At 51.8% G+C, this 18,182-nt stretch overlaps 2 protein-coding genes across 3 annotated transcripts; both read right to left on the bottom strand.

Annotated features, from left to right (window-relative positions):
* Positions 1 to 27: 27 nt before the first annotated feature.
* On the bottom strand, positions 28 to 3,175 carry MFSD5 (major facilitator superfamily domain containing 5). Of its 2 annotated transcripts, none has more exons than XM_015084625.3 (2): positions 2,238 to 3,175; positions 28 to 1,632 (listed from the first exon to the last, which is right to left on the bottom strand). In XM_015084625.3, the coding sequence occupies exon 2, from the start codon at positions 1,612 to 1,614 to the stop codon at positions 262 to 264; it is 1,353 nt and encodes a 450-aa protein (XP_014940111.1). In that variant the 5' UTR covers positions 1,615 to 1,632; positions 2,238 to 3,175; the 3' UTR covers positions 28 to 261. The 2 variants fall into 2 exon arrangements, with proteins under 2 accessions (XP_014940111.1, XP_053082268.1); XM_053226293.1 differs by lacking the exon at positions 2,238 to 3,175 and adding an exon at positions 2,015 to 2,154.
* Positions 3,176 to 5,813: 2,638 nt separating this feature from the next.
* On the bottom strand, positions 5,814 to 10,980 carry LOC128316401 (sperm mitochondrial-associated cysteine-rich protein). The gene has a single exon (XM_053226290.1). It carries the CDS (start codon positions 9,316 to 9,318, stop codon positions 8,812 to 8,814), a length of 507 nt encoding a protein of 168 aa, XP_053082265.1. The 5' UTR covers positions 9,319 to 10,980; the 3' UTR covers positions 5,814 to 8,811.
* Between the last annotated feature and the right edge of the window lie 7,202 nt (positions 10,981 to 18,182).

Genomic DNA, 18,182 nt, shown 5'->3' with positions numbered 1-18,182 from the left:
GGTGAGGGTAAGTGAATCCAATCAATGATCAATTAAAAGTGTTTATTTTTAAATGGAAAGGGAGTAACACAGAGGCAACTTCTGGCATCTTCTTTCTAGGCCATCACCCCCACGTGCTCTCCAGCTCACAGCACTGGTGGGAGGGGCCCCGGGACAGGCTGAGGGCCCAGACAGCTGCGAAGGCAGTCACAGAGAGATCTGTACAATTCTAGAGAGGTGGGATTCAAGAGTCCTTCCCAGCCTCCTCATCCTGGAGCAGGGCTAGAGCTCAGGGGCATAGGGCTCTCCGGTGGGCGAGGGCACTCGCAGCTCAGCATTGTGCCTTACCACGGTGAAGAGCCCCACCACCGCTAGCAGGGCCATCACCATGACGGCAGAGCAGATGCTGAACATGTTCCGAGTGCCCGTTTTGTGATCGCTGTCATGGAGGACTAGGAGCCCCAGGCAGGCCAGTAAGTGCAAGGGCACCCGGAACCAGTTGAGTACGCCAGCTTGCTCTGTCTCAGGGATCACCTTTCTCCGCAGGAAGCTCATGCTGGGAAAGTATAGCCCGCAGGCCAATTCGATAAGTAGGAAGGCTATGAAGGACTCCACTGGATTCTCCTGGCCTGGGCTGGTGGAGAAAGTCAACATGAAAAGGGAGAAGACGACGATGAGGACAGCAAGGGAGAGTAGGTGCATGGGCTGAAGGTGGTACCTCTTGGAGGTAGCGATGCGGTACAGGGAAGAGCCAAGCAGGCTGGCTGCCATGAAACTGGAGAAGACGATGCCCAGCGGGGCCCCATGTGGGTCCAGCACAGGTGTCCAGAGGAAGACAAAGATGAAGATGACACTCTCAAACAGGGCTTGTATGGTGCCTAGCAGTAGCACGCGGCGGTCTGACAGGAGACAGCGGAGGCCTCCGGCACAAGTCCTTGAAAAGGCACGCTGCCGATCATAGTTCTCTCCCCAGTTATGAAGGGCCAAGGCCCCAGCCAGAGCCAAAAGAGGGATGGCAGCCACGAAGGGCGCTACAGGCCCCAGCCCCATCCAGCAGGCCACAGCCTCGGCTGCCACGCCTGCCACTACAGCCAGCACATGGTTCCAGAAGGCAGCTCGGGCAAAGGTAGCTGGGATCCACTCAGCAGGGAAGTCATGGCGCTCCACGTGTTCATGGATGTACCAAGCCTCAAAGGCAGAGAAGAGCAGGGCGGTGGACAGCCCACCAAGTGCTCGGCCCATCAGCAGCACAAAGTAGTCCCAAGAGAGTTTGGTTAAGCAGCATAGAGAGTAAGTGAGGGAGAAGAGGACACAAGACTTCTTGCGACCCAGCCAATCCACAAGGGAGGAGGCCACCAGTCCAAAAAGGACTGTGGAGGCAAGGCCACAGACATAGAGGATGGCAATCTGACCCTCCAGGAAGTGGTAATGCTGATACAGTTTATAGAGGTAGGGGGCCTGGAGCCAGTCAGCTGCCAGGGCCAGGAAGTAGACCTGATAGAAGTCCAGTTGAAACCGAAGGAAGGAGGGGTTGCTGCAGGCCCTTCCAGGGGGCTTAGCCTGGCATCTTGACAACTCCAATCCTAGGCAGGAGGCCAGGAGGACCACAAAGGCAAGGTAGGCAATCACCAGCATGGCGGGCCCCCGGACGACCTAGAGAAGGAGGGGTAGGGGTGGGGTGAGAGTCACATCCATTGCCCAGGTAGCACTGTCAAGGGGCTGGGTGTCTAAGCAGAAGGCAGTTCCACCCCCCCCCCCCCCCCGCAACTGCATTTCCCCACCCCTCAACTCCACTCCTCTAGAGCTCAGACCGGAGGGACCAGTTGGGTGGGTGGGAGGAGTGGCCCGCCAGAGCCGTCTCCTAGGACACGGTGGGGCAAGGAGGGGTAAGAGGAGAGGGGAGAAGACTGAGCACTCGCCCCACCCTTGCCTGGCATAGCAAAGAGGGAGTCCCTTCCATACAATAATTCCGGCCCCACGAGTTAAAGGGATGCTGCCCTCTTCTTCCACGACAGCTTCTGCATACTTCTATTACCTCCCATTCCCTCTGGAGAGCTCGTTTTAGCCCTCAAAGTCTTTCCATCTGTCCAGGGCATCCCTCCTGCCCGCGCGGGCCTCCCGATTTGCTTCAGGGTCACGCGCGAGCATCTCGGGTTCCCCCTCCTCCAGGTCTTAGGCAACCCCCTGCGCCCCCTAGCCCCCGCCCAGCGCCCCGTCGCCGCCACACCCACTCGCGCCTCGCCCAGACCCCGTCTCACCTGCTGCCCCGGTCTGCGGGGACGCCCCGGACACGTCCGGCTCCAGGCCGCCCGGACGCCCTGCTCGCTCTACCTTCGGCTCCGGTTCGGGTTCCAGCAGCTTGCCGGCCTCTCAGCCTGCTTCCGGGAGCCGGGTAGGCCTCTGGCCGCCGCCATGATGGCCCCCTCACGTGACGGGGCGCGGCGCTCAAGCTCCACCCCTGCTCCGCCTTCTGCCCCCCCAACCTCTGCTAGGAGCCCAACTCTCGACGCCCGCAGTAAAGAGTAGAGGCAGTAGTAGTTGCTACTGTGGCTCCTACCCCCTTCGCTGTTTTCCCGTGACACCCGCTTCTTCGACTCCCGGGTGCCTGTGGGGCCGCCCTGAAATAAGGATCCATTTTTTCTCTCCCTCCGCAACATGGAGAATGCCCGCAGTCCCGCAGACTCGCTGGCTGGCGCTTCCTAAGAAATGTCGCTACCCCGAGCCGAGCCGGCTCCTCGGTTTCCCTCTTTCTCACAGTAGCGACCGCCAGGCCCGACGTCAGTATGGCCCAGACACCTGAGGGAGGCAGTGTGGTGTAAAGGACTTTGGACTCGGGCTTGCAGCCGGGCTAAGGCTCAAATCGCACCCCTGTCACTTACCACTGCGTGGCCTCGGGCAAGCCACATTACTTCTCAGTGTCCCAATTCCTTTGTCTGCAGTCACAGGAGAGCAGTGCACAAATTAAAAAGGCTCAAGTTCAGCCTTGGTGCTGAACGCCCACCTTCTGCCACTTACCTAAGCTGTGTTACATTGGAAAGATTATTTAACCCGTCTCCTGTCTTACTGTTATTTCCAGTGGCTTCCCATCTCATTAACTGTAAAAGTCAGATCTTTATAATGACCTACAAAACCTTCTATCCTCTGTTCCTCTGCTACTTCTCTGATTTCATCTACAATTCTCCCTTTAGAGTCTTTCTACTCCGTCTATACTGGCTACCTCCCGGGCCTTTGCACACTGTGGCCTGCAAGGTTCTGGTTCTTCTCCCAAATACCCACATGGTTCCCTCCCTCGGCCCCTCCAGTTCTCTGTTCACATGTCACCTTATCAGACCTTCCTGAGCCATCCTGCTTAAAATAGCAACACCACCACATCCACCACAGCAATCCACCTGCTATCCTTCCAGCCTCTATTCACCTTTGCTGCATTTTCCCCATACTTCACACCATCTGGCACACTATGTGTTTTACTGATTTACTGTCTCTTCTCCTTACAAATTTTTATCTATTTGTTCACTTGTATTCCCAGTAGTTAAAACAGTTATTGGGGAGGTGCCTGGCTGGCTCATCTGGAAGAACATGTGGTCGTGAGTTTGAGCCCCAAGTTGGGTGTAGAGATTACTATAAAAAAGAAATAAAGTGGGGCTCCTGGGTGGCTCAGCTGGTTAAGCGTCCGACTTCAGCTCACGTCATGATCTCATGGTTCGTCGGTTTGAGCCCCAGGTCGGGCTCTGTGCTGACAGCTCAGAGCCTGGAGCCTGCTTCGGATTCTGTATCTCTCTCTCCCTGCCCCTCCCTCTCCTGCACGCTGTCTCTTTCTCAAAAATAAATAAACATTAAAAAAATTAAGAAAGTTAAGAAACAGTTATTGGTAAGTACAAAGGATTCAGTAAATATTTGATGACTGAATAAGTTAATCCAGATAAGTTACTCTAAAAAGTATTGGCCCATATTAGCTGGTAGCACTCATCAAACGGTTATCATGTACCTAAGCTCTGTTTTAAGAATTCCTGGGCTGTCTGCTGCAGATGAATTATTTAACTGTCACAAACAACCCATGAGGTAGGTACTATTATTATTCTTGAGAGTTGGCAAGGTTAAATAATGTGCCCAGAGTCACGTGATAAGAGGTAGGGTTAGAACTGGGACCCAGATCTTTCCAATTCCACACTCATAGTTTCTGAGAAGATTAAATGAGTTCACTCACTTGCACAGGTGATTGGCAAGTGTTGGTTTCCTTTATACTAAAGTTTGGAGGGTAGAGGGTGGGAGAGTCTGGGATCATATCTTGAGAAATACTTTCTTACGATAAGGTAAACAGCGAAGATTTATATCTACAAGTTCCAAAGTGCCTTTATTCCTAACTGGCACCCTCCTACAGAGGGTGGTTCCCATAGGGAACCCAGGGCTTCCCCCATGGGCTTCCCAGGGGAAGTGGTTCCCATGCATTCATCTAGAAACACAAAGCCTCAAAAACCATGATTTCTCCAACGTCATTCAGTGAGTGAGGGCAAAGGCAACCCAAATGCTCTCCATTCCATTCCCGGACTGAAGCTCCTTGGACTCGTGTCACCCATTTCTTTTGGGGGTGGAGGTCATCCTGAATGAAGGCAGGAATGGGACAGGATGGCCTTGCATTCCTGGCCTTCTGTTTTCCAGGAGGGAGGCCAGTTTTCCCCCATTGTTGAATCGCATTTTGCTAAGAAGCACCTGGCAGAAAGAGACTTACAGCAAGATTACATTATTTTGGATTATTTTTGTTTATTGTGGGACATATTAAAAATATGTTTAGTCTTTTTTAAATGTTTTTTATTGATTTTTGAGAGAGAGAGAGAGAGAGAGAGAGAGAGTGAGGAGGGGAGGGGTAGAAAGAGAATGAGACACAGAATCTGAAGCAGACTCCAGGCTCTGAGCTGTCAGCACAGAGCCTGATGTGGGGCTGGAACCTATGGACCGTGAGATCATGACCTGGACTGAAGTTGGTCGCTCAACTGACTGAGCCACCCAGGGGCCCCAAAGTATGTTTAGTCTTTTTTTTTTTTAAAGTTTATTTATTTATTTTTGAGGGTGGAGAAGGGGCAGAGAGAGAGGGAGAGAGAGAATCCCAAGCAGGGATCCCAATGCGGAACTCGAACCCATGAACCGTGAGATCATGATCTGAGCCAAAATCAAGAGTATGATGCTAAACTGACTTACCACCCAGGCAGATACCCCCAAAATATGGGTAGTCTTTTTTTTAATTTTTAAAAGTTTTTAAAATTTGGGGCGCCTGGGTGGCTCAGTTGAGTGTCCAACTTTGGCTCAGGTCATGATCTCACGGTTCATGGGTTCAAGCCCCGCATTGGGCTCTGTGCTGACAGCTTGGAGCCTGGAGCCTGCTTTGGATTCTGTGTCTCCCTCTCTCTCTGCCCTTCCTAGGCTCTCTCTCTTTCTCTCCCTCTCTCTCAAAAATAATAAATAAACATTAAAAAATGTTTTAAAGTTTTTAAATTTATTTTTGAGAGGGAGAGAAAGCAAGTAAGCAAGGGAGGGGCAGAGAGAGAGGGAGAGAGAATCCCAAGCAGGTTCTGTGCTGTCAACACAGAGCCTGATGTGGGGCTCAAACTCACGAACCATGAGCTCATGACCTGAGGTAAAGCCAAGAATCAGATGCTTACCCAACTGAGCCAACCAACCGCCCCCAAAATATGTTTAGTCTTAAGGCTCCTCTGTCACCTCAGAACTGTGAAAAACAGCTGGGAAAGTTCCTAAACATGGGAAATGTGCCAGCAGAGGACTGGAGGGGATAAAAGGCAGCCTGTGAATACAACATATCTCTAGAAGATGCTTCTAGCAGACTGCAAGGAGGGCTGAGGTCTGTGTATTGGGGAGGCACAGGGGAAGTCCTAGTTTTCAGGGAAGGTGGGATGGTGGTCTGGGAATATTGAGGGACTGTGCTTACCAGAGGAGCAACATTTAAAACTTTTATTATGAAAATGTTTAAACATACACACAGGTAGAGAGCAGAGTTCTATGAACCCCTACATAGTTAATTCAATAATATAATTCTGTCACTTCGTTGCTTCTATTCCTTTAATTCGTCCTTTTTTATCTGCCCAAATATTTAAAAGTAAGTATGTCACTTCACTCCATACTTCAATATGCACCCCTAGGAAATAAGGCCCTTTTCTTACAAAACCCTGAAGCCATTTTATGTCTAACAAAATCAATACTGACTCCTTGGCATTCTCCAGTCCGTAAGTAAAAGGCTCCAACTGTCTGAAACTGTCTTTTTACAATTGGGTTATCCAATCAGGAACCAAAAGAGTCCACATGCCCCATATAATAGTAGTCCTTTTATGTCCTCTCTCAATTTTCCCCCCTAGCCATTGACTAGTTGAAGAAATTGAGCCACATTTCCTTGAAAAGTTCCCACTCTCTGGATGTGTCTTCTTACTTCCTCGTTGTGTCATTTAAATTATTCCTCCATCCCTGATATTTCCTGTTAAATGGAGGTTGGTTTTAGAGGTTTGATTAGAATCATGTTCAGTTTTGTGTGTGTGTTTGTTCCTTTGTTTGGCAAGAGTCTTTCATGGGTGGTGCTGAGTGCTTCAGATTGCATCACCCCAGGAGGTACACAGTAGAGGGGTTATACCCCTTTTAGTGATGGTAAGATTCCTCAGTGGGGTTAGGTGGTCACGGCTTGATTCCTCCATTGTAAAGTTCACCATCAACCATCATCTTTGGTTTCATCCATTCATGATTCTTGCTTTGATCAATTATTTGATCAAGGGCTGCCCAATGATTTTTCTAATTCCGTATTCCTTCCACATTAGCTGGAATTCTTCTTAAGAGCTATTTGGCTACCCTGAAATATAGTTTATACAGCACAGGCAGCATAAATACCTAATTGTTTTTTTTTCCCAAAGATTTTATTTTTACATAATCTGTATACCCAACGTGGGGCTTGAGCCTACAACCCCAAGATCAAGAGTCACACACTCCACCAACTGAGCCAGCCAAGCACCCCAATTCTTTTTCTTTTTAATTGCCAATTTTCAGAATAAGAAATTGGAAGAAACATCATTTTTTAAAAGTTTGGGCTTGGAGCTGAGTTGAGATGGATGGCCTAGATGGTGGGGAAAGGAAGGACAATTCTGGTAGCTGTGTCCAGCTCTGCTCACTCCAGGGCATGGGGTGTGTGTGAGACAGACAGACATCAGAGGACTCAGTGTCCTGGACCTTGTGCAGTAATGAGATGGGCATGACACAGGCATGGTGTAGAGGCACCTGCAGGACCCAGGGAGAGAGAGAGAAAGCCAGATTTGGGGAGGCAGAAAGAGATAGGAAATGAATACACAGCTAGACCCAGAAGATTGGAAGGGAGGCAAGCACAGAAAGGGAAATAGAAATGGAAGAGATTGAGAATGAAATGCACCAGAAGCAGAACAGGATAGAAAAGCAGAGAGAGGGGAGTTTGGCTGGCTGTCAGTGGAGCGTGCGACTCTTGATCTCCGGGTCCTGAGTTCGAGCCTGATGTTGGGCGTAGAGCTTGCTTAGAAAAAGAGAGAGATAAGGTGGATCGAAAGACCAAGGAAGAAAATAGAGGTGAAGACACAAACTGAGACAGGGAAGGGGGAAAGAAAAAGACATATATGTTAAATAGACTTTACATTAGATGGGAAAATAGAAGGAGGGAGAAATAGAAGGATAGAAAATGAGGAAGGCTGATGTAGAGGCAAAGTTAAGTGAAGGCAGAACCTCCCAATGACAGAAAGAAGGAAATAGAAATGGAGAGAGTGATGTAGAAAGACAGAAGGAAGGGTACACAGAAAGATAAACAGATAGAAAGGAAAGCTCAAAAGAGTCTCAGGGAAGGAGGCCGAGAAAGAGAACATTGAAACAGACTGATGTCAGAGGACTTGAGTGTGGAGGGAGGCTTAGGGGCTTTTAGCTTAGGGTCCAGCCCTGAGCAGATACCTGGGGCTCTTACTTCCAGCTTCCTCTTGGTGGCTTCTCCAAACTCAGGTCCTATCCACAGGGACAGGGTATTTTGACTTAGCTATATGGATGGGATCACTGAGACCAGACTTCCCAGCTTCCCTTATCCCCATGCCAGATGAGCATGGATGTAACAGAGGGGATTATTGCTGGAAGATTGAGGTCATGACACTGCGCGAGCACTCAGAGATTTGAAAGACAAGACATCCAGGCAGAGAACTCCAGGTTCCTAGAAGCAAAGGACCATGAAGGATGTCATGATATCCAAGGGGAGGGAAGAGCCAAGAACCCTCTGCTCAGCCTTCTCCTCTGGTCTAAGAGCCACTGACCTTCTTTGCCTGACTCAGGATGAGAGGTAAGGGGTCCACAGACTTTTGGGTCAGTAAGGGATATGGGTGGAGGCCCAAGTGGCAAGAGGCAACCCCTGGACAAAGGGCCCCCTACTGCCTCTAGAGGAGGGATGTACCTTATCCATGAGAACTGCAGAGAAGATGAGCCAAGAAGGATGTCCAGCAGAGGCTGACTACAGGAAGAAAATGGCCAACTTCCTCACCTTCCGAGGCCTTGAGGGAGGCTCTGAGAAGCATGCTTTCCATTTCAGAAGTTGCAGAAGAGGAGGTTCTGGAACCAGCAGGAGCAGGCCCAGAAACTAACATCAAAGCAGATGCCCCGCTCTCAGGGACTATGGGGGATGCGCGGGGGCTCTGAGCAGTCTTCTGCCTCTACCTGTCTGGGTGAGGGGTTTAGCTGATGCCTCTCCTCACTCCAGAGCTTCTGCCTCCCCCCAGAGGAAGCAGCTGGCAGAAGTGCTCCGGGAGACCAGACCGACAACCTCTCAGCGGGGCAGCAGTCCAGCTAGACTATGAGACAGTGCCTCTGAGAGGTGCGTTGTCCCCGGAAGCAGCGGCTGCAGCGGCCAGTGGAGCCTGGAGGAGCCCCTGGGCCACAGCCACAGCTGTCACTGCAGCCCAGGCAGGAGCTGGGACAGGCAGCTCGGCCTCTGGAGCAAGGGTAAATTGGGCAAGGTGAGGGGTGGCAGCAGGTCACGTGCGGACCAGCGCACAAGACACAGGAGCTGTGGGGACAAGTCAGGGGAGGACAGGCAGGGCAGGGGGGGCAGGAGCAGGTACAGGGTGGGCCAGGAAGACCGGGGCAGGAGGGGCAGGTCGCTGCATGAGAGGGATAGGCAGTGCAGGAGCAGGTGGGAGGAGGACAGCTAGGGCAGGGGCAAAAACAGGCGGAGGGGGGACAGGACAGACAAGGGGCGGCAGCTGGTGCGGCGTGCCCAGAGGGTGTAGGGGGCTGTTGGTGGGTGGCCTTCTTGTTGCGAGGGCCCAAGCGTAGGCCGAGGGAGAAGTCCATTCAGCTGCAGGAGCGGCCAGGCTGGGGGTTGGGTGAAGGGAAGGGCAGGGGTGAAGTAGGAGGGGCAGACTGACAGAGGCAGGGGTGGGGGCAGGATTAAACCTAAGACACTGCTGAGCCTTTGCTGATCCTGCTGGGAGCTCAGACCTCCCCAGCCAGCCCTCCCCCTCCAGGCCAGCCCAGGGATGTTCTCCTGCCACGCTCCCTTCCACCGAAAACCCTCCAGCTGCACCAGACCAGAACGTGTTCTTCAAATACGACATGCGCTCTCATGCCTCCAGTCCTTTGTTCCCACTGTTCCTTCTGCTCTGCTCAGCGTGCCCTTTTCTTTTCTCCACCTGGTGAGGTCCTCTCATCTCTGAAGTCTTCCACTTTATTCCATCAAAAGGTTTTTCTCGAGCTCCAGGCACCTGACCCCTGCCTGTTTAAGGACCCCTGCCCATCACCCTTGTGCCCTGATGGCCAGAAAAGCTGCGGCCAGAGCTCCCAGACAGTCCCCAGAGGGGATTTAGGGAAACACCAGCAGCAGCAGCAGCAGCAGCCCCCAGCAGAAGCTGTCTGACACCGAACCAGGGAAGTTGGCGGGAGCTGGCAGTGGAGGGAGGATGCCTGTGTTCTGGGGATTTCCACACAGGGCAGTTCCCAGGTGTGGGTGTAGGGGTGCTCAGATGTCTCTGGGAGATTGACAACCAGCCTGGACAGTTATTGTTTGAGGACTTATCATATATCGGGTAGTGAGTAAGACAGCGAGGTTGCCTCTTTTATAGAGCTCCCATAAAAGTGAGGACTCGGGCAGGGTGGGGACCAAAACCAAACAGGTAAATAAAGAAAATACATGAGCTTTTTTTTCAGAGCATGAGAACGACTGTGAGAAACCCAGGCTGCCCGGATCAGAAGTGGCTCCGAGAGGCCAGTCCATCAGCAGGGCCAGGTAGCCAGCCCCCAACAGTCAGGTATGCTGGCACTTAAGGCTTGGGGGGAGATAAAGTGTCAAGTCCTAGCAGACCAGGGGAGAGCTGCCTGAGACTGAATGGAACCCAGGTGGCCAGGCTGTGGAGACAAGCAAAGCTGAGGAGGGGGTAAGGAATGTGGGAGGTTGCCATCTAAAACTGGGTGGTCAGAGAAAGTGTCACTGAGAAGGGATATTTTAGCAAAGACCTGAAGGAAATGAGGGAAAGAGCTATGGAGATGTCTAGTGGAAGAACACTGGGGCAGAGGCGGGGTTAGGCAGTCACACATGACCATGGGACTGGGGGTGAGGGGCAGAGTCATAATGGCACTGGTAGAGAGCAGGGCAGGGGCCTCAACATGCAAAGCCCTGGCACTCACAGCAGGGGCTTGGATCTTGTTCCAGTAAAACGGAAAAACGCTGAGGGTTTTAGGCAACAGAGTGTACAGTTCTTCTTGGTCCTACGCCTGCCCCTGTTTAGAATGTTCTTCTTCCTGCATAATTGGAAAACTGCACTTTGGAAAACAGTCAGGCATTATTTGATAAATTGAAATTGCCTGTACATACACTTTGACTGTTAGGTTTTTTTTTTTTTTTTAATGTTCTAATTTTATTCTTTAGAGAGAGAGAGAGCATGAGTGGGAGAGAGGCAGAAAGAGAGGGAGACACAGAATCCATTATTTCTTTAAAAAAAATTTTTTTTAATGTTTACTTATTTTTGACAGAGAGAGAGACAGAGCATGAGCAGGGAAGGGCAGAGAGAGGGAGACACAGAATCCGAGGCAGGCTCCAGGCTCTGAGCTGTCAGCACAGAGCCCGACGCGGGGCTCGAACTCACGGACTATGAGATCACGACCTGAGCAGAAGTCAGACGCTCAACCAGCTGAGCCACCCAGGCGTCCCAAGGGAGACACAGAATGCACAGCAGGCTTCAGGCTCCAAGATGCCAGCACAGAGTCTGACAATGCTGAGGGCTCAAACTCACAGACCGTGAGCTCATGACCTGAGCCAAAGTCAGACACTCAACCGACTGAGCCACTCAGGTGCCCGTTTTTTGTATTTTTTAAGTAGGCTCCATGCCCCACATGGAGCCTAATATGGGGCTTTGAACTCATGACCAAGATCAAGCCCTGAGCTGAGATCAAGACATAAGCTGAGGGGCACCTGGGTGGCTCAGTTGGTTAAGTGTTTGACTTCAGCTCAGGTCATGATCTCACATTCGTGCGTTCAAGCCCTGAGTTGGGCCCTGTGCTGACAGCTCAGAGTCTGGAGCCTGCTTCAGATTCTGTGTCTCCCTCTCTTTTTGCCTCTCCCCTGCTCACACCCTGTCTCTCTCTCTCTCTCTCTCTCTCTCTCTCTCTCTCTCTCTCTCAAAAATAAACATTTAAAAAATTATATATAAAAAAAACCCTGAGCTGAGATCAAGAATCAGATGCTTTAACCAACTGAGCCACCTAAGCGTCCCCCTTTTATTTTTAATTTTTTAAATATATTTTTTAAAGTTTATTTATTTTGAGAGAGAGAGAGAGAGTGAGTGAAGGGGAGGGGCAGAGAGAGAGGAAGAGAGAAAATCCCAAGCAGGGTCTGCACTGTCAGTGCAGAGTATATAGGGCTCAAGCTCAAGAACTGTGAGATCATGACCTGAACCTAAATCAAGAGGTGAACACTCACCTGACTGAACTACCCAGGTGCCCCATCCCCCCCCCTTTTTTTTTAACGTTTATTTATTTTTGAGACAGAGAGAGACAGAGCATGAACGGGGGAGGGGCAGAGAGAGAGGGAGACACAGAATCCGAGGCAGGCTCCAGGTTCTGAGCCATCAGCCCAGAGCCCGACGCGGGGCTCGAACTCACTGACCACGAGATCGTGACCCGGGCTGAAGTCGGACGCTCAACCAACTGAGCCACCCAGGCGCCCCTGCCCCATCCCCTTTTTTTTTTTTTTTTTTCCGTTTATTTATTTTTGGGACAGAGAGAGAGACAGAGCATGAACGGGGGAGGGGCAGAGAGAGAGGGAGACACAGAATCGGAAACAGGCTCCAGGCTCTGAGCCATCAGCCCAGAGCCTGACGCGGGGCTCGAACTCACGGACCGCGAGATCGTGACCTGGCTGAAGTTGGACGCTTAACCGACTGCGCCACCCAGGCGCCCCGCCCCGCCCCATCCCTTTTTAAACTAAGCTCTATGCCCGGTGTGGGGCTCGAACTCACAACCTCGAGATCAAGAGTCCCATTCTCTCCCGACTAAGCCAGCCAGGCGCCCCATAACTCTTAGTTATATAGCCTGGAAGAACTCTTGCATGTATGTACTGGGAAACATGTACAAGAATGTTCTTAGCACCATTGTTTATGGTAGGCATACTGAAAACAACTCAAACATCTACCAACAGAATAAAAACGTCAATCATAAATTGTGATGTATTCATGCATACCATGAAACAATAAAAAGGCAGTTAATATGCGAAAACTTGGATGTGTCTCACAAACAGGAAGTTGAACAAAAGAGGACACGAAAGAGTAATACAGTATCATTCCATTTACATAAACCTCAAAAACAGGCAAGATTAGGGTGCCTGAGTGGCTCAGTGGAGCGTGCAACTGTTGATTTCAGCTCAGGTCATGATCCCAGGGTTGTGGGATGGAGCCCTGCACCCGGCTCTGCGCTGAGTGTGGATTCTCTCTCTCCCTCTGCCCCTCTCCCTTGTTCTCTCTCTCTCTGAAAAAAATAAAATAAAACAAAAGCAACATTTATTTTACAAAAGCAGGCAAGGTTAAGCAATAGTATTTAGGGGTGCATACATAGGTCTAAAGCTATAAAGAAAAACCAGAAAATAGTCATCACAAAAGTCAGGATGGTGGTTACTTCTTAGGGGAGGCAGGGAATTGTGGGAAGAACACATGGGAGCTTCTGGAGTGCAGGAAATACTACTTCTTGACTTGCCCGGCAGTTAAATAGGTATTTGCTGTATTCCAGCTTACTCATACACTGTTCATAATATATTTATATATTCTGTATAGAAAGAGAAAATAAAGTACTGCTTTTTTCCCTCTGGTCCACGCCACCTTGCTCAGATCGTTATGCTGAAGTTAGATACTGCCTAGTCTCCTATACCTGACTTTTCCAACCAGATCTCAAGGACAGCCACCTTCCTTGTATTTTTGGCATCTCTCCATGCCTGGCATGAGGCAGATAATAAATGTTTGCTGAATTGGACTGAATTGAATTTCCCAAGTCTCTCATCCCATAGAGAGAGGGGAAGCTACGGAAGAGGAGGGAGCCGGCTATGGCAAAGAGCCCTCGGGACCACCAAGACCTGGGTTCCCATCGCAGTTTTGGCATTTCCTAGCTGTGTGATTTGGGCACGTTGCTGTTAACCACTCTGGTTCTCAGCTCCCTCTTCTGTGAAATGGGGCAATAACTGCTACCTCTCTGCACTGCTTTGTGGATTGAGTAAGGTACATGCGTAGCACAGCGCCTGGAACACAGTAAGTGCTCAACCAAGGGTAGCTTCCCAACCCCCTGGCCCCAGCCCCACATCTTTTCTTCAAAGGAGTCTGCTGGAAGGGGCAGCCAGACTTCAAAGATGGGCCCAGAGGGTGGGACAACATCTTTGGGGAGGCCCCTGAGGCTAAAGTGGAACTGTAGTCTGGTAGAGAGCTGGCAGACGGCGAGATCCAACTGAAGCTGAACGGATCCCAGGCAATTGGTGGGAGTTGGCAGATGAGGTAGGACACCAAGGTTCTGGGAGTTTCCATCCAGGGGAAGTCCCAGGTGTGGGTGCGGGGGTGCCAGGCTGGCCCCACCCAACACCCTTGCTCCAGGGGATGTGGACACAGGGAGGAAAGTGGGTCAGAGCAGGGCTGGAACTTAACTCCATTGGTCCCATGACCTCTTTGCCAGCTCCAGAGGCGGCACAGCCACAAAGAAGCCTGCTCCCTGCTCCAAAGGGCCTTCGATTCCTTTTCGCAGAAAGGAAGAACATTGGCACCTAGGTGTCTGGGCTAGAGGAAGTGGAAGCCCCCCAGTGGACAGAGGAGAGAGAACCCTTTAACCCCTGGACTGAGGTTCTGTACTAACCACTGCTACGCCCACCCACGTGACGACTGGCAGACACCTGGAGCTCTCACCTCACACATACTCCAGGCAACTGTGGAGGCAGACATGCTCCTAGTTCCAGGGAGTGGGACAGGTCAGGGCTGGATCAAGGAGGGGGAAGGTGCATGGCAGAACAGCTCTTAGGAGAAGGCTTTTCTGTCTGGTGACGCTCCAGCTCCAGCTCCAGCTCCAGCTAGGCAAACACAGGAATCCCACACTCTGGGGGACTTGGCAACAACGTGGGGCCTTGTTTTCTGTGTATAATCTGAGGCCTAAGCCTGTGGTTTCCTCTTCCCTATCTGTGCCTCTATTTCCCTTTCCGGAGGAGGAAATGAAGGAATGGCTGGAATCATTTCAAGGTGGGGTCACCAGGTGTCCCAGGGTCCCCCTTTGGCCATTATGACGTGCTTATCATCTCTCCCTTGTACCATATAAAAATCCAGGAGGGGAACAGACATGGCGGGGGATCCTCTTCTTTCTGAGGGGAGCAGGGTGGCTGGGAAGCAGGGCCCTGATTCCACAGGGCCTTTGCACATATTCTTTTGTTGCCCTCCTTTCTCTTTACTCTCCTCCTCAGTTTTTCCCAGAAGCCTTTCCTGATCTCCTTGGCTGGAGGAAAAATCTTCCTATTATCCATTCTCATTGTATACCTTATGTGTCTGTATACTAGTGATCACTTGCAATTTTGTGAATTATTTGGTTAACATCAGACTCCTCCCCCAGACTTTGAGCCTGCAGGGGCAGGAACCATACCTGGGTATTCATTCCCAGGGTCTAGTACTTGCTTGGCACACAGTGGATACTTAAAAAAGATTTGTTGAGATAATGAATAATGGATGTTCAGGGAAGAAACTTCTAGGATTGTTTAGGCTAGTCCCCAAATCCTGTCTTTCAAAATCAAGGCCTTTTTCTATATGGGGATCTAGGTGGTACCGAGGCTGCTTAGGACCTTCTACTCACATATTCATTCACTAGGAAAGCCAACAAACGGGCAAGTGGCAAAATAGCCCTGGTCATTGGGGCACCTGTGTGGCTCAGTCAGTTTTGGCTCAGGTCATGATCTCACAGTTCCTGAGTTCGAGCTTCATGTCAGGCTCTGTGTTGGACAGTGCAGAGCCTGCTTGGGATTCTCTCTCTCTCTCTCTCTCTCTCTCTCTTTCTCTGTCCCTCCCCCACTCATGTTGTCTCTGTCTCTCTTAAAATAAATAAATAAACTTAAAGAAAAAAAAGTGAAAATAGGCCTGGTCAAAGGGGTGGAATTGAGCAAGCACCTGGGGCAGGGCTGGCACCAACCTTGGCACGGAGGAGGCAGAGGGGGAGGAGGTGAGAGAGGAGAAGAGGAAAGGAAAAGAGAAGACACGTGTTGTACAAAACATGTTTTCATCACACTCTCCCTGGGTGCCCTGGGCTCCAACCTCCCATGGCACTTTGGTGCCTTAATGATGTCCTTGGGGGCTGTAACACAGCTCTCCCACCTCCCACAGACATCTGCCAGCCACCTCTGAGAGCGGCATAGGGCATTCTCCCCAGCACCAGAGTGGGCATGGGACAATCACCTACTCAGTGTCCTCCTTCTGGTGGGGAGGGGGTGAGGGTGACAATGGTGGGGGGGGGGTGCAAAATAGCACAGTCAGGGCAGGTGGGTCAGATGTCCTGTCCTCACAATCTCTCCTTTTGGTCTTTGTGATGAGGAAAGCCAAGGAAGCCTGGTATGGGCCTAGGGCCCCCAAGAAATGATTTCTCCAAGTTGCCCCGGGTGACCCAGTGGAACAATCACAAACAGAGTAAAGGCTAGAAACAGGGATGACAGAAGGGAAGGAGAAATGAGGGGAGCTCTCTCCACCAGCTTCCAGAATAGAAGGCCCTCTTTCCAAGCTTCCTCCTGGAATCCCTGGACAGAACACCGGTTCTACTGCAAGAGGGAGAGAAGAACCTGAACCCCTCACAATGTTCCACTTCCCCGATCCCCAGTCGGCCTGGCTGTTTGGTTTGACTTCCAAACAGACCCCAGTCATTGGGTCCCCGGGAGGGGCGGGGGCAGAGGCGCGGCAACCCTGAGGGGAGGGGCCAGCACTGGGCGGGGCTTCCTGGGCATCGCCCCCTGGCTGCAGTCCTCGGCCGGGACGCAGCAGGCCACCAGAAGGGAGGAGCCACAGTTACCAAAGACGGATGGATGGACAAACACCCACCAGAGACAAAGACAGGGGCAGACAGACAGACAAACCAAAACAAAGAGAAGGGCAGAGAGGGAGAGAATTCTAGATCTGCTCTTTCCAGTTTACCACAAGTGTTTGGTCTCCTGTTTAGCTTCCCTGTTCCCATCTGCCATTCCAGCTGCACAGTCTCAGAGCTCTAGCTCTTGGCCTGGGGACCAGCCCCTGAGCCCCCTTAAGGATGGGGGGGGGGGGAATTGAGAGAGGAGATACCCAGCAGGGAGAGTGTCACGGGGGTGGTGCCTGGTTCTGTGTCAGGATGCCCAGCCAAGGGCTAGGGAGGGAGTGGTGCCCTTGCCCGGTCATGAGGACAGGAGACTCATTCACTGTAAACCAAGTACAGATGTGCTGGGACAGGGAGGGGGAATTAGGGCCACATTCACAAACCACAGTTGGGCCTGCCCTCCTTGCACCAGCCACCAGCAGCAGGGCTGGAGGGGTTAATTCTGCAGCCTCCTGGCAGGATCCCTGCCACACAGGCGGGTGCTATCCCACCCCAGCCTGGATGCCTGGGTCCAACTCCCTGACACTTGCCCCTCCCACGCTGCTGAGAGCTGCTCCCAGGGTAACCAAGCAAAGTCAACAGCAGCCAGGCCACCTGGGGACGGGACCCTGGAGTACCTATTCCCAGCTCTTTCCACCCCTGGAGTGAAAGAGAGGGCCTTGTCTGCACCCCCATCGACGCCTTCTGTTCTCCAGAGATAGCCACAGCATGCCCCTTCTTCTGCCCTCTCTATCAGCTGACTCTGGCTAACCAAAAGTGGCCTTTCCTAAGACGGAGGACACCTGGGCCTCAGGGTGGCAGTGAGGACAGAGCAGAGTAATTTCTCTACGGAAAATGTGATGATGTGATCAGGAGTCCACATCCCCAGCGCTGGCCACCCTGGGATTGTTGCTGGGTGAAGGTCCTTTGGGCGCATCTCTCCAGCCCCGTCCAGCCCCGTCCTGCTACCGTTTCCCTTCTGTCTTCAGTAGAATGGAAATAAACCCCTGGGTTCCCACTCTAGGGCTAACAGTCTTTGGTGGTCATGTTGAAGTCAGAGAGTGTTCCCCATCAGACACTGACACTGACTCTGGGCATGCGTGCACGTGCACACACACACACACACACACACACACACCCAGAGTCAACAACATTCGTGGCGCATCTACCAGGCAAGCAGGCGCTGGTTAAGGCAGACACACACCCTCTGCTTGGGCTTTCTCCCTCACACCCAGCCAGAGGCCCCTCCCACTCCCAGCTAAGGTTCCTCCTTCCCTGCTCGCCAGTCTCTCCCCCTCCAGATCCAAGCCTAAAGGTGGGGACAACTTTGGCAGCCAGGGACCCAGGCACCCTAAGTCCTGAGCTTACTCAAGGCAGGGTGAGATGACGAGGTCTTCCGGGGGGGGGGGGGGGGCCTCAGCACCGCCACCCTCCAATCCCACTAATTAAACCAGTTTGCTCCTGGGACCAAAGGACCATCTGGGATAGGCCAGGGGAAGTAGAGACTACTTTGACCTGCAGGTGGAGGCGAAGCAAAGGGTAAAGACTGTGGCGTTTGCTCTGTCATACCCCTGCCCCATCATTCCACCCGGGGGATGGTGAGACTACAGCTCCCATCGCCTCCC

Source organism: Acinonyx jubatus, chromosome B4 (genome assembly GCF_027475565.1).
Source record: "Acinonyx jubatus isolate Ajub_Pintada_27869175 chromosome B4, VMU_Ajub_asm_v1.0, whole genome shotgun sequence".
NCBI classification, from domain to species: domain Eukaryota; kingdom Metazoa; phylum Chordata; class Mammalia; order Carnivora; family Felidae; genus Acinonyx; species Acinonyx jubatus.
The sequence above is the reverse complement of the archived record's forward strand: the minus strand, read 5'-3'. Positions and strand labels throughout refer to the sequence as shown.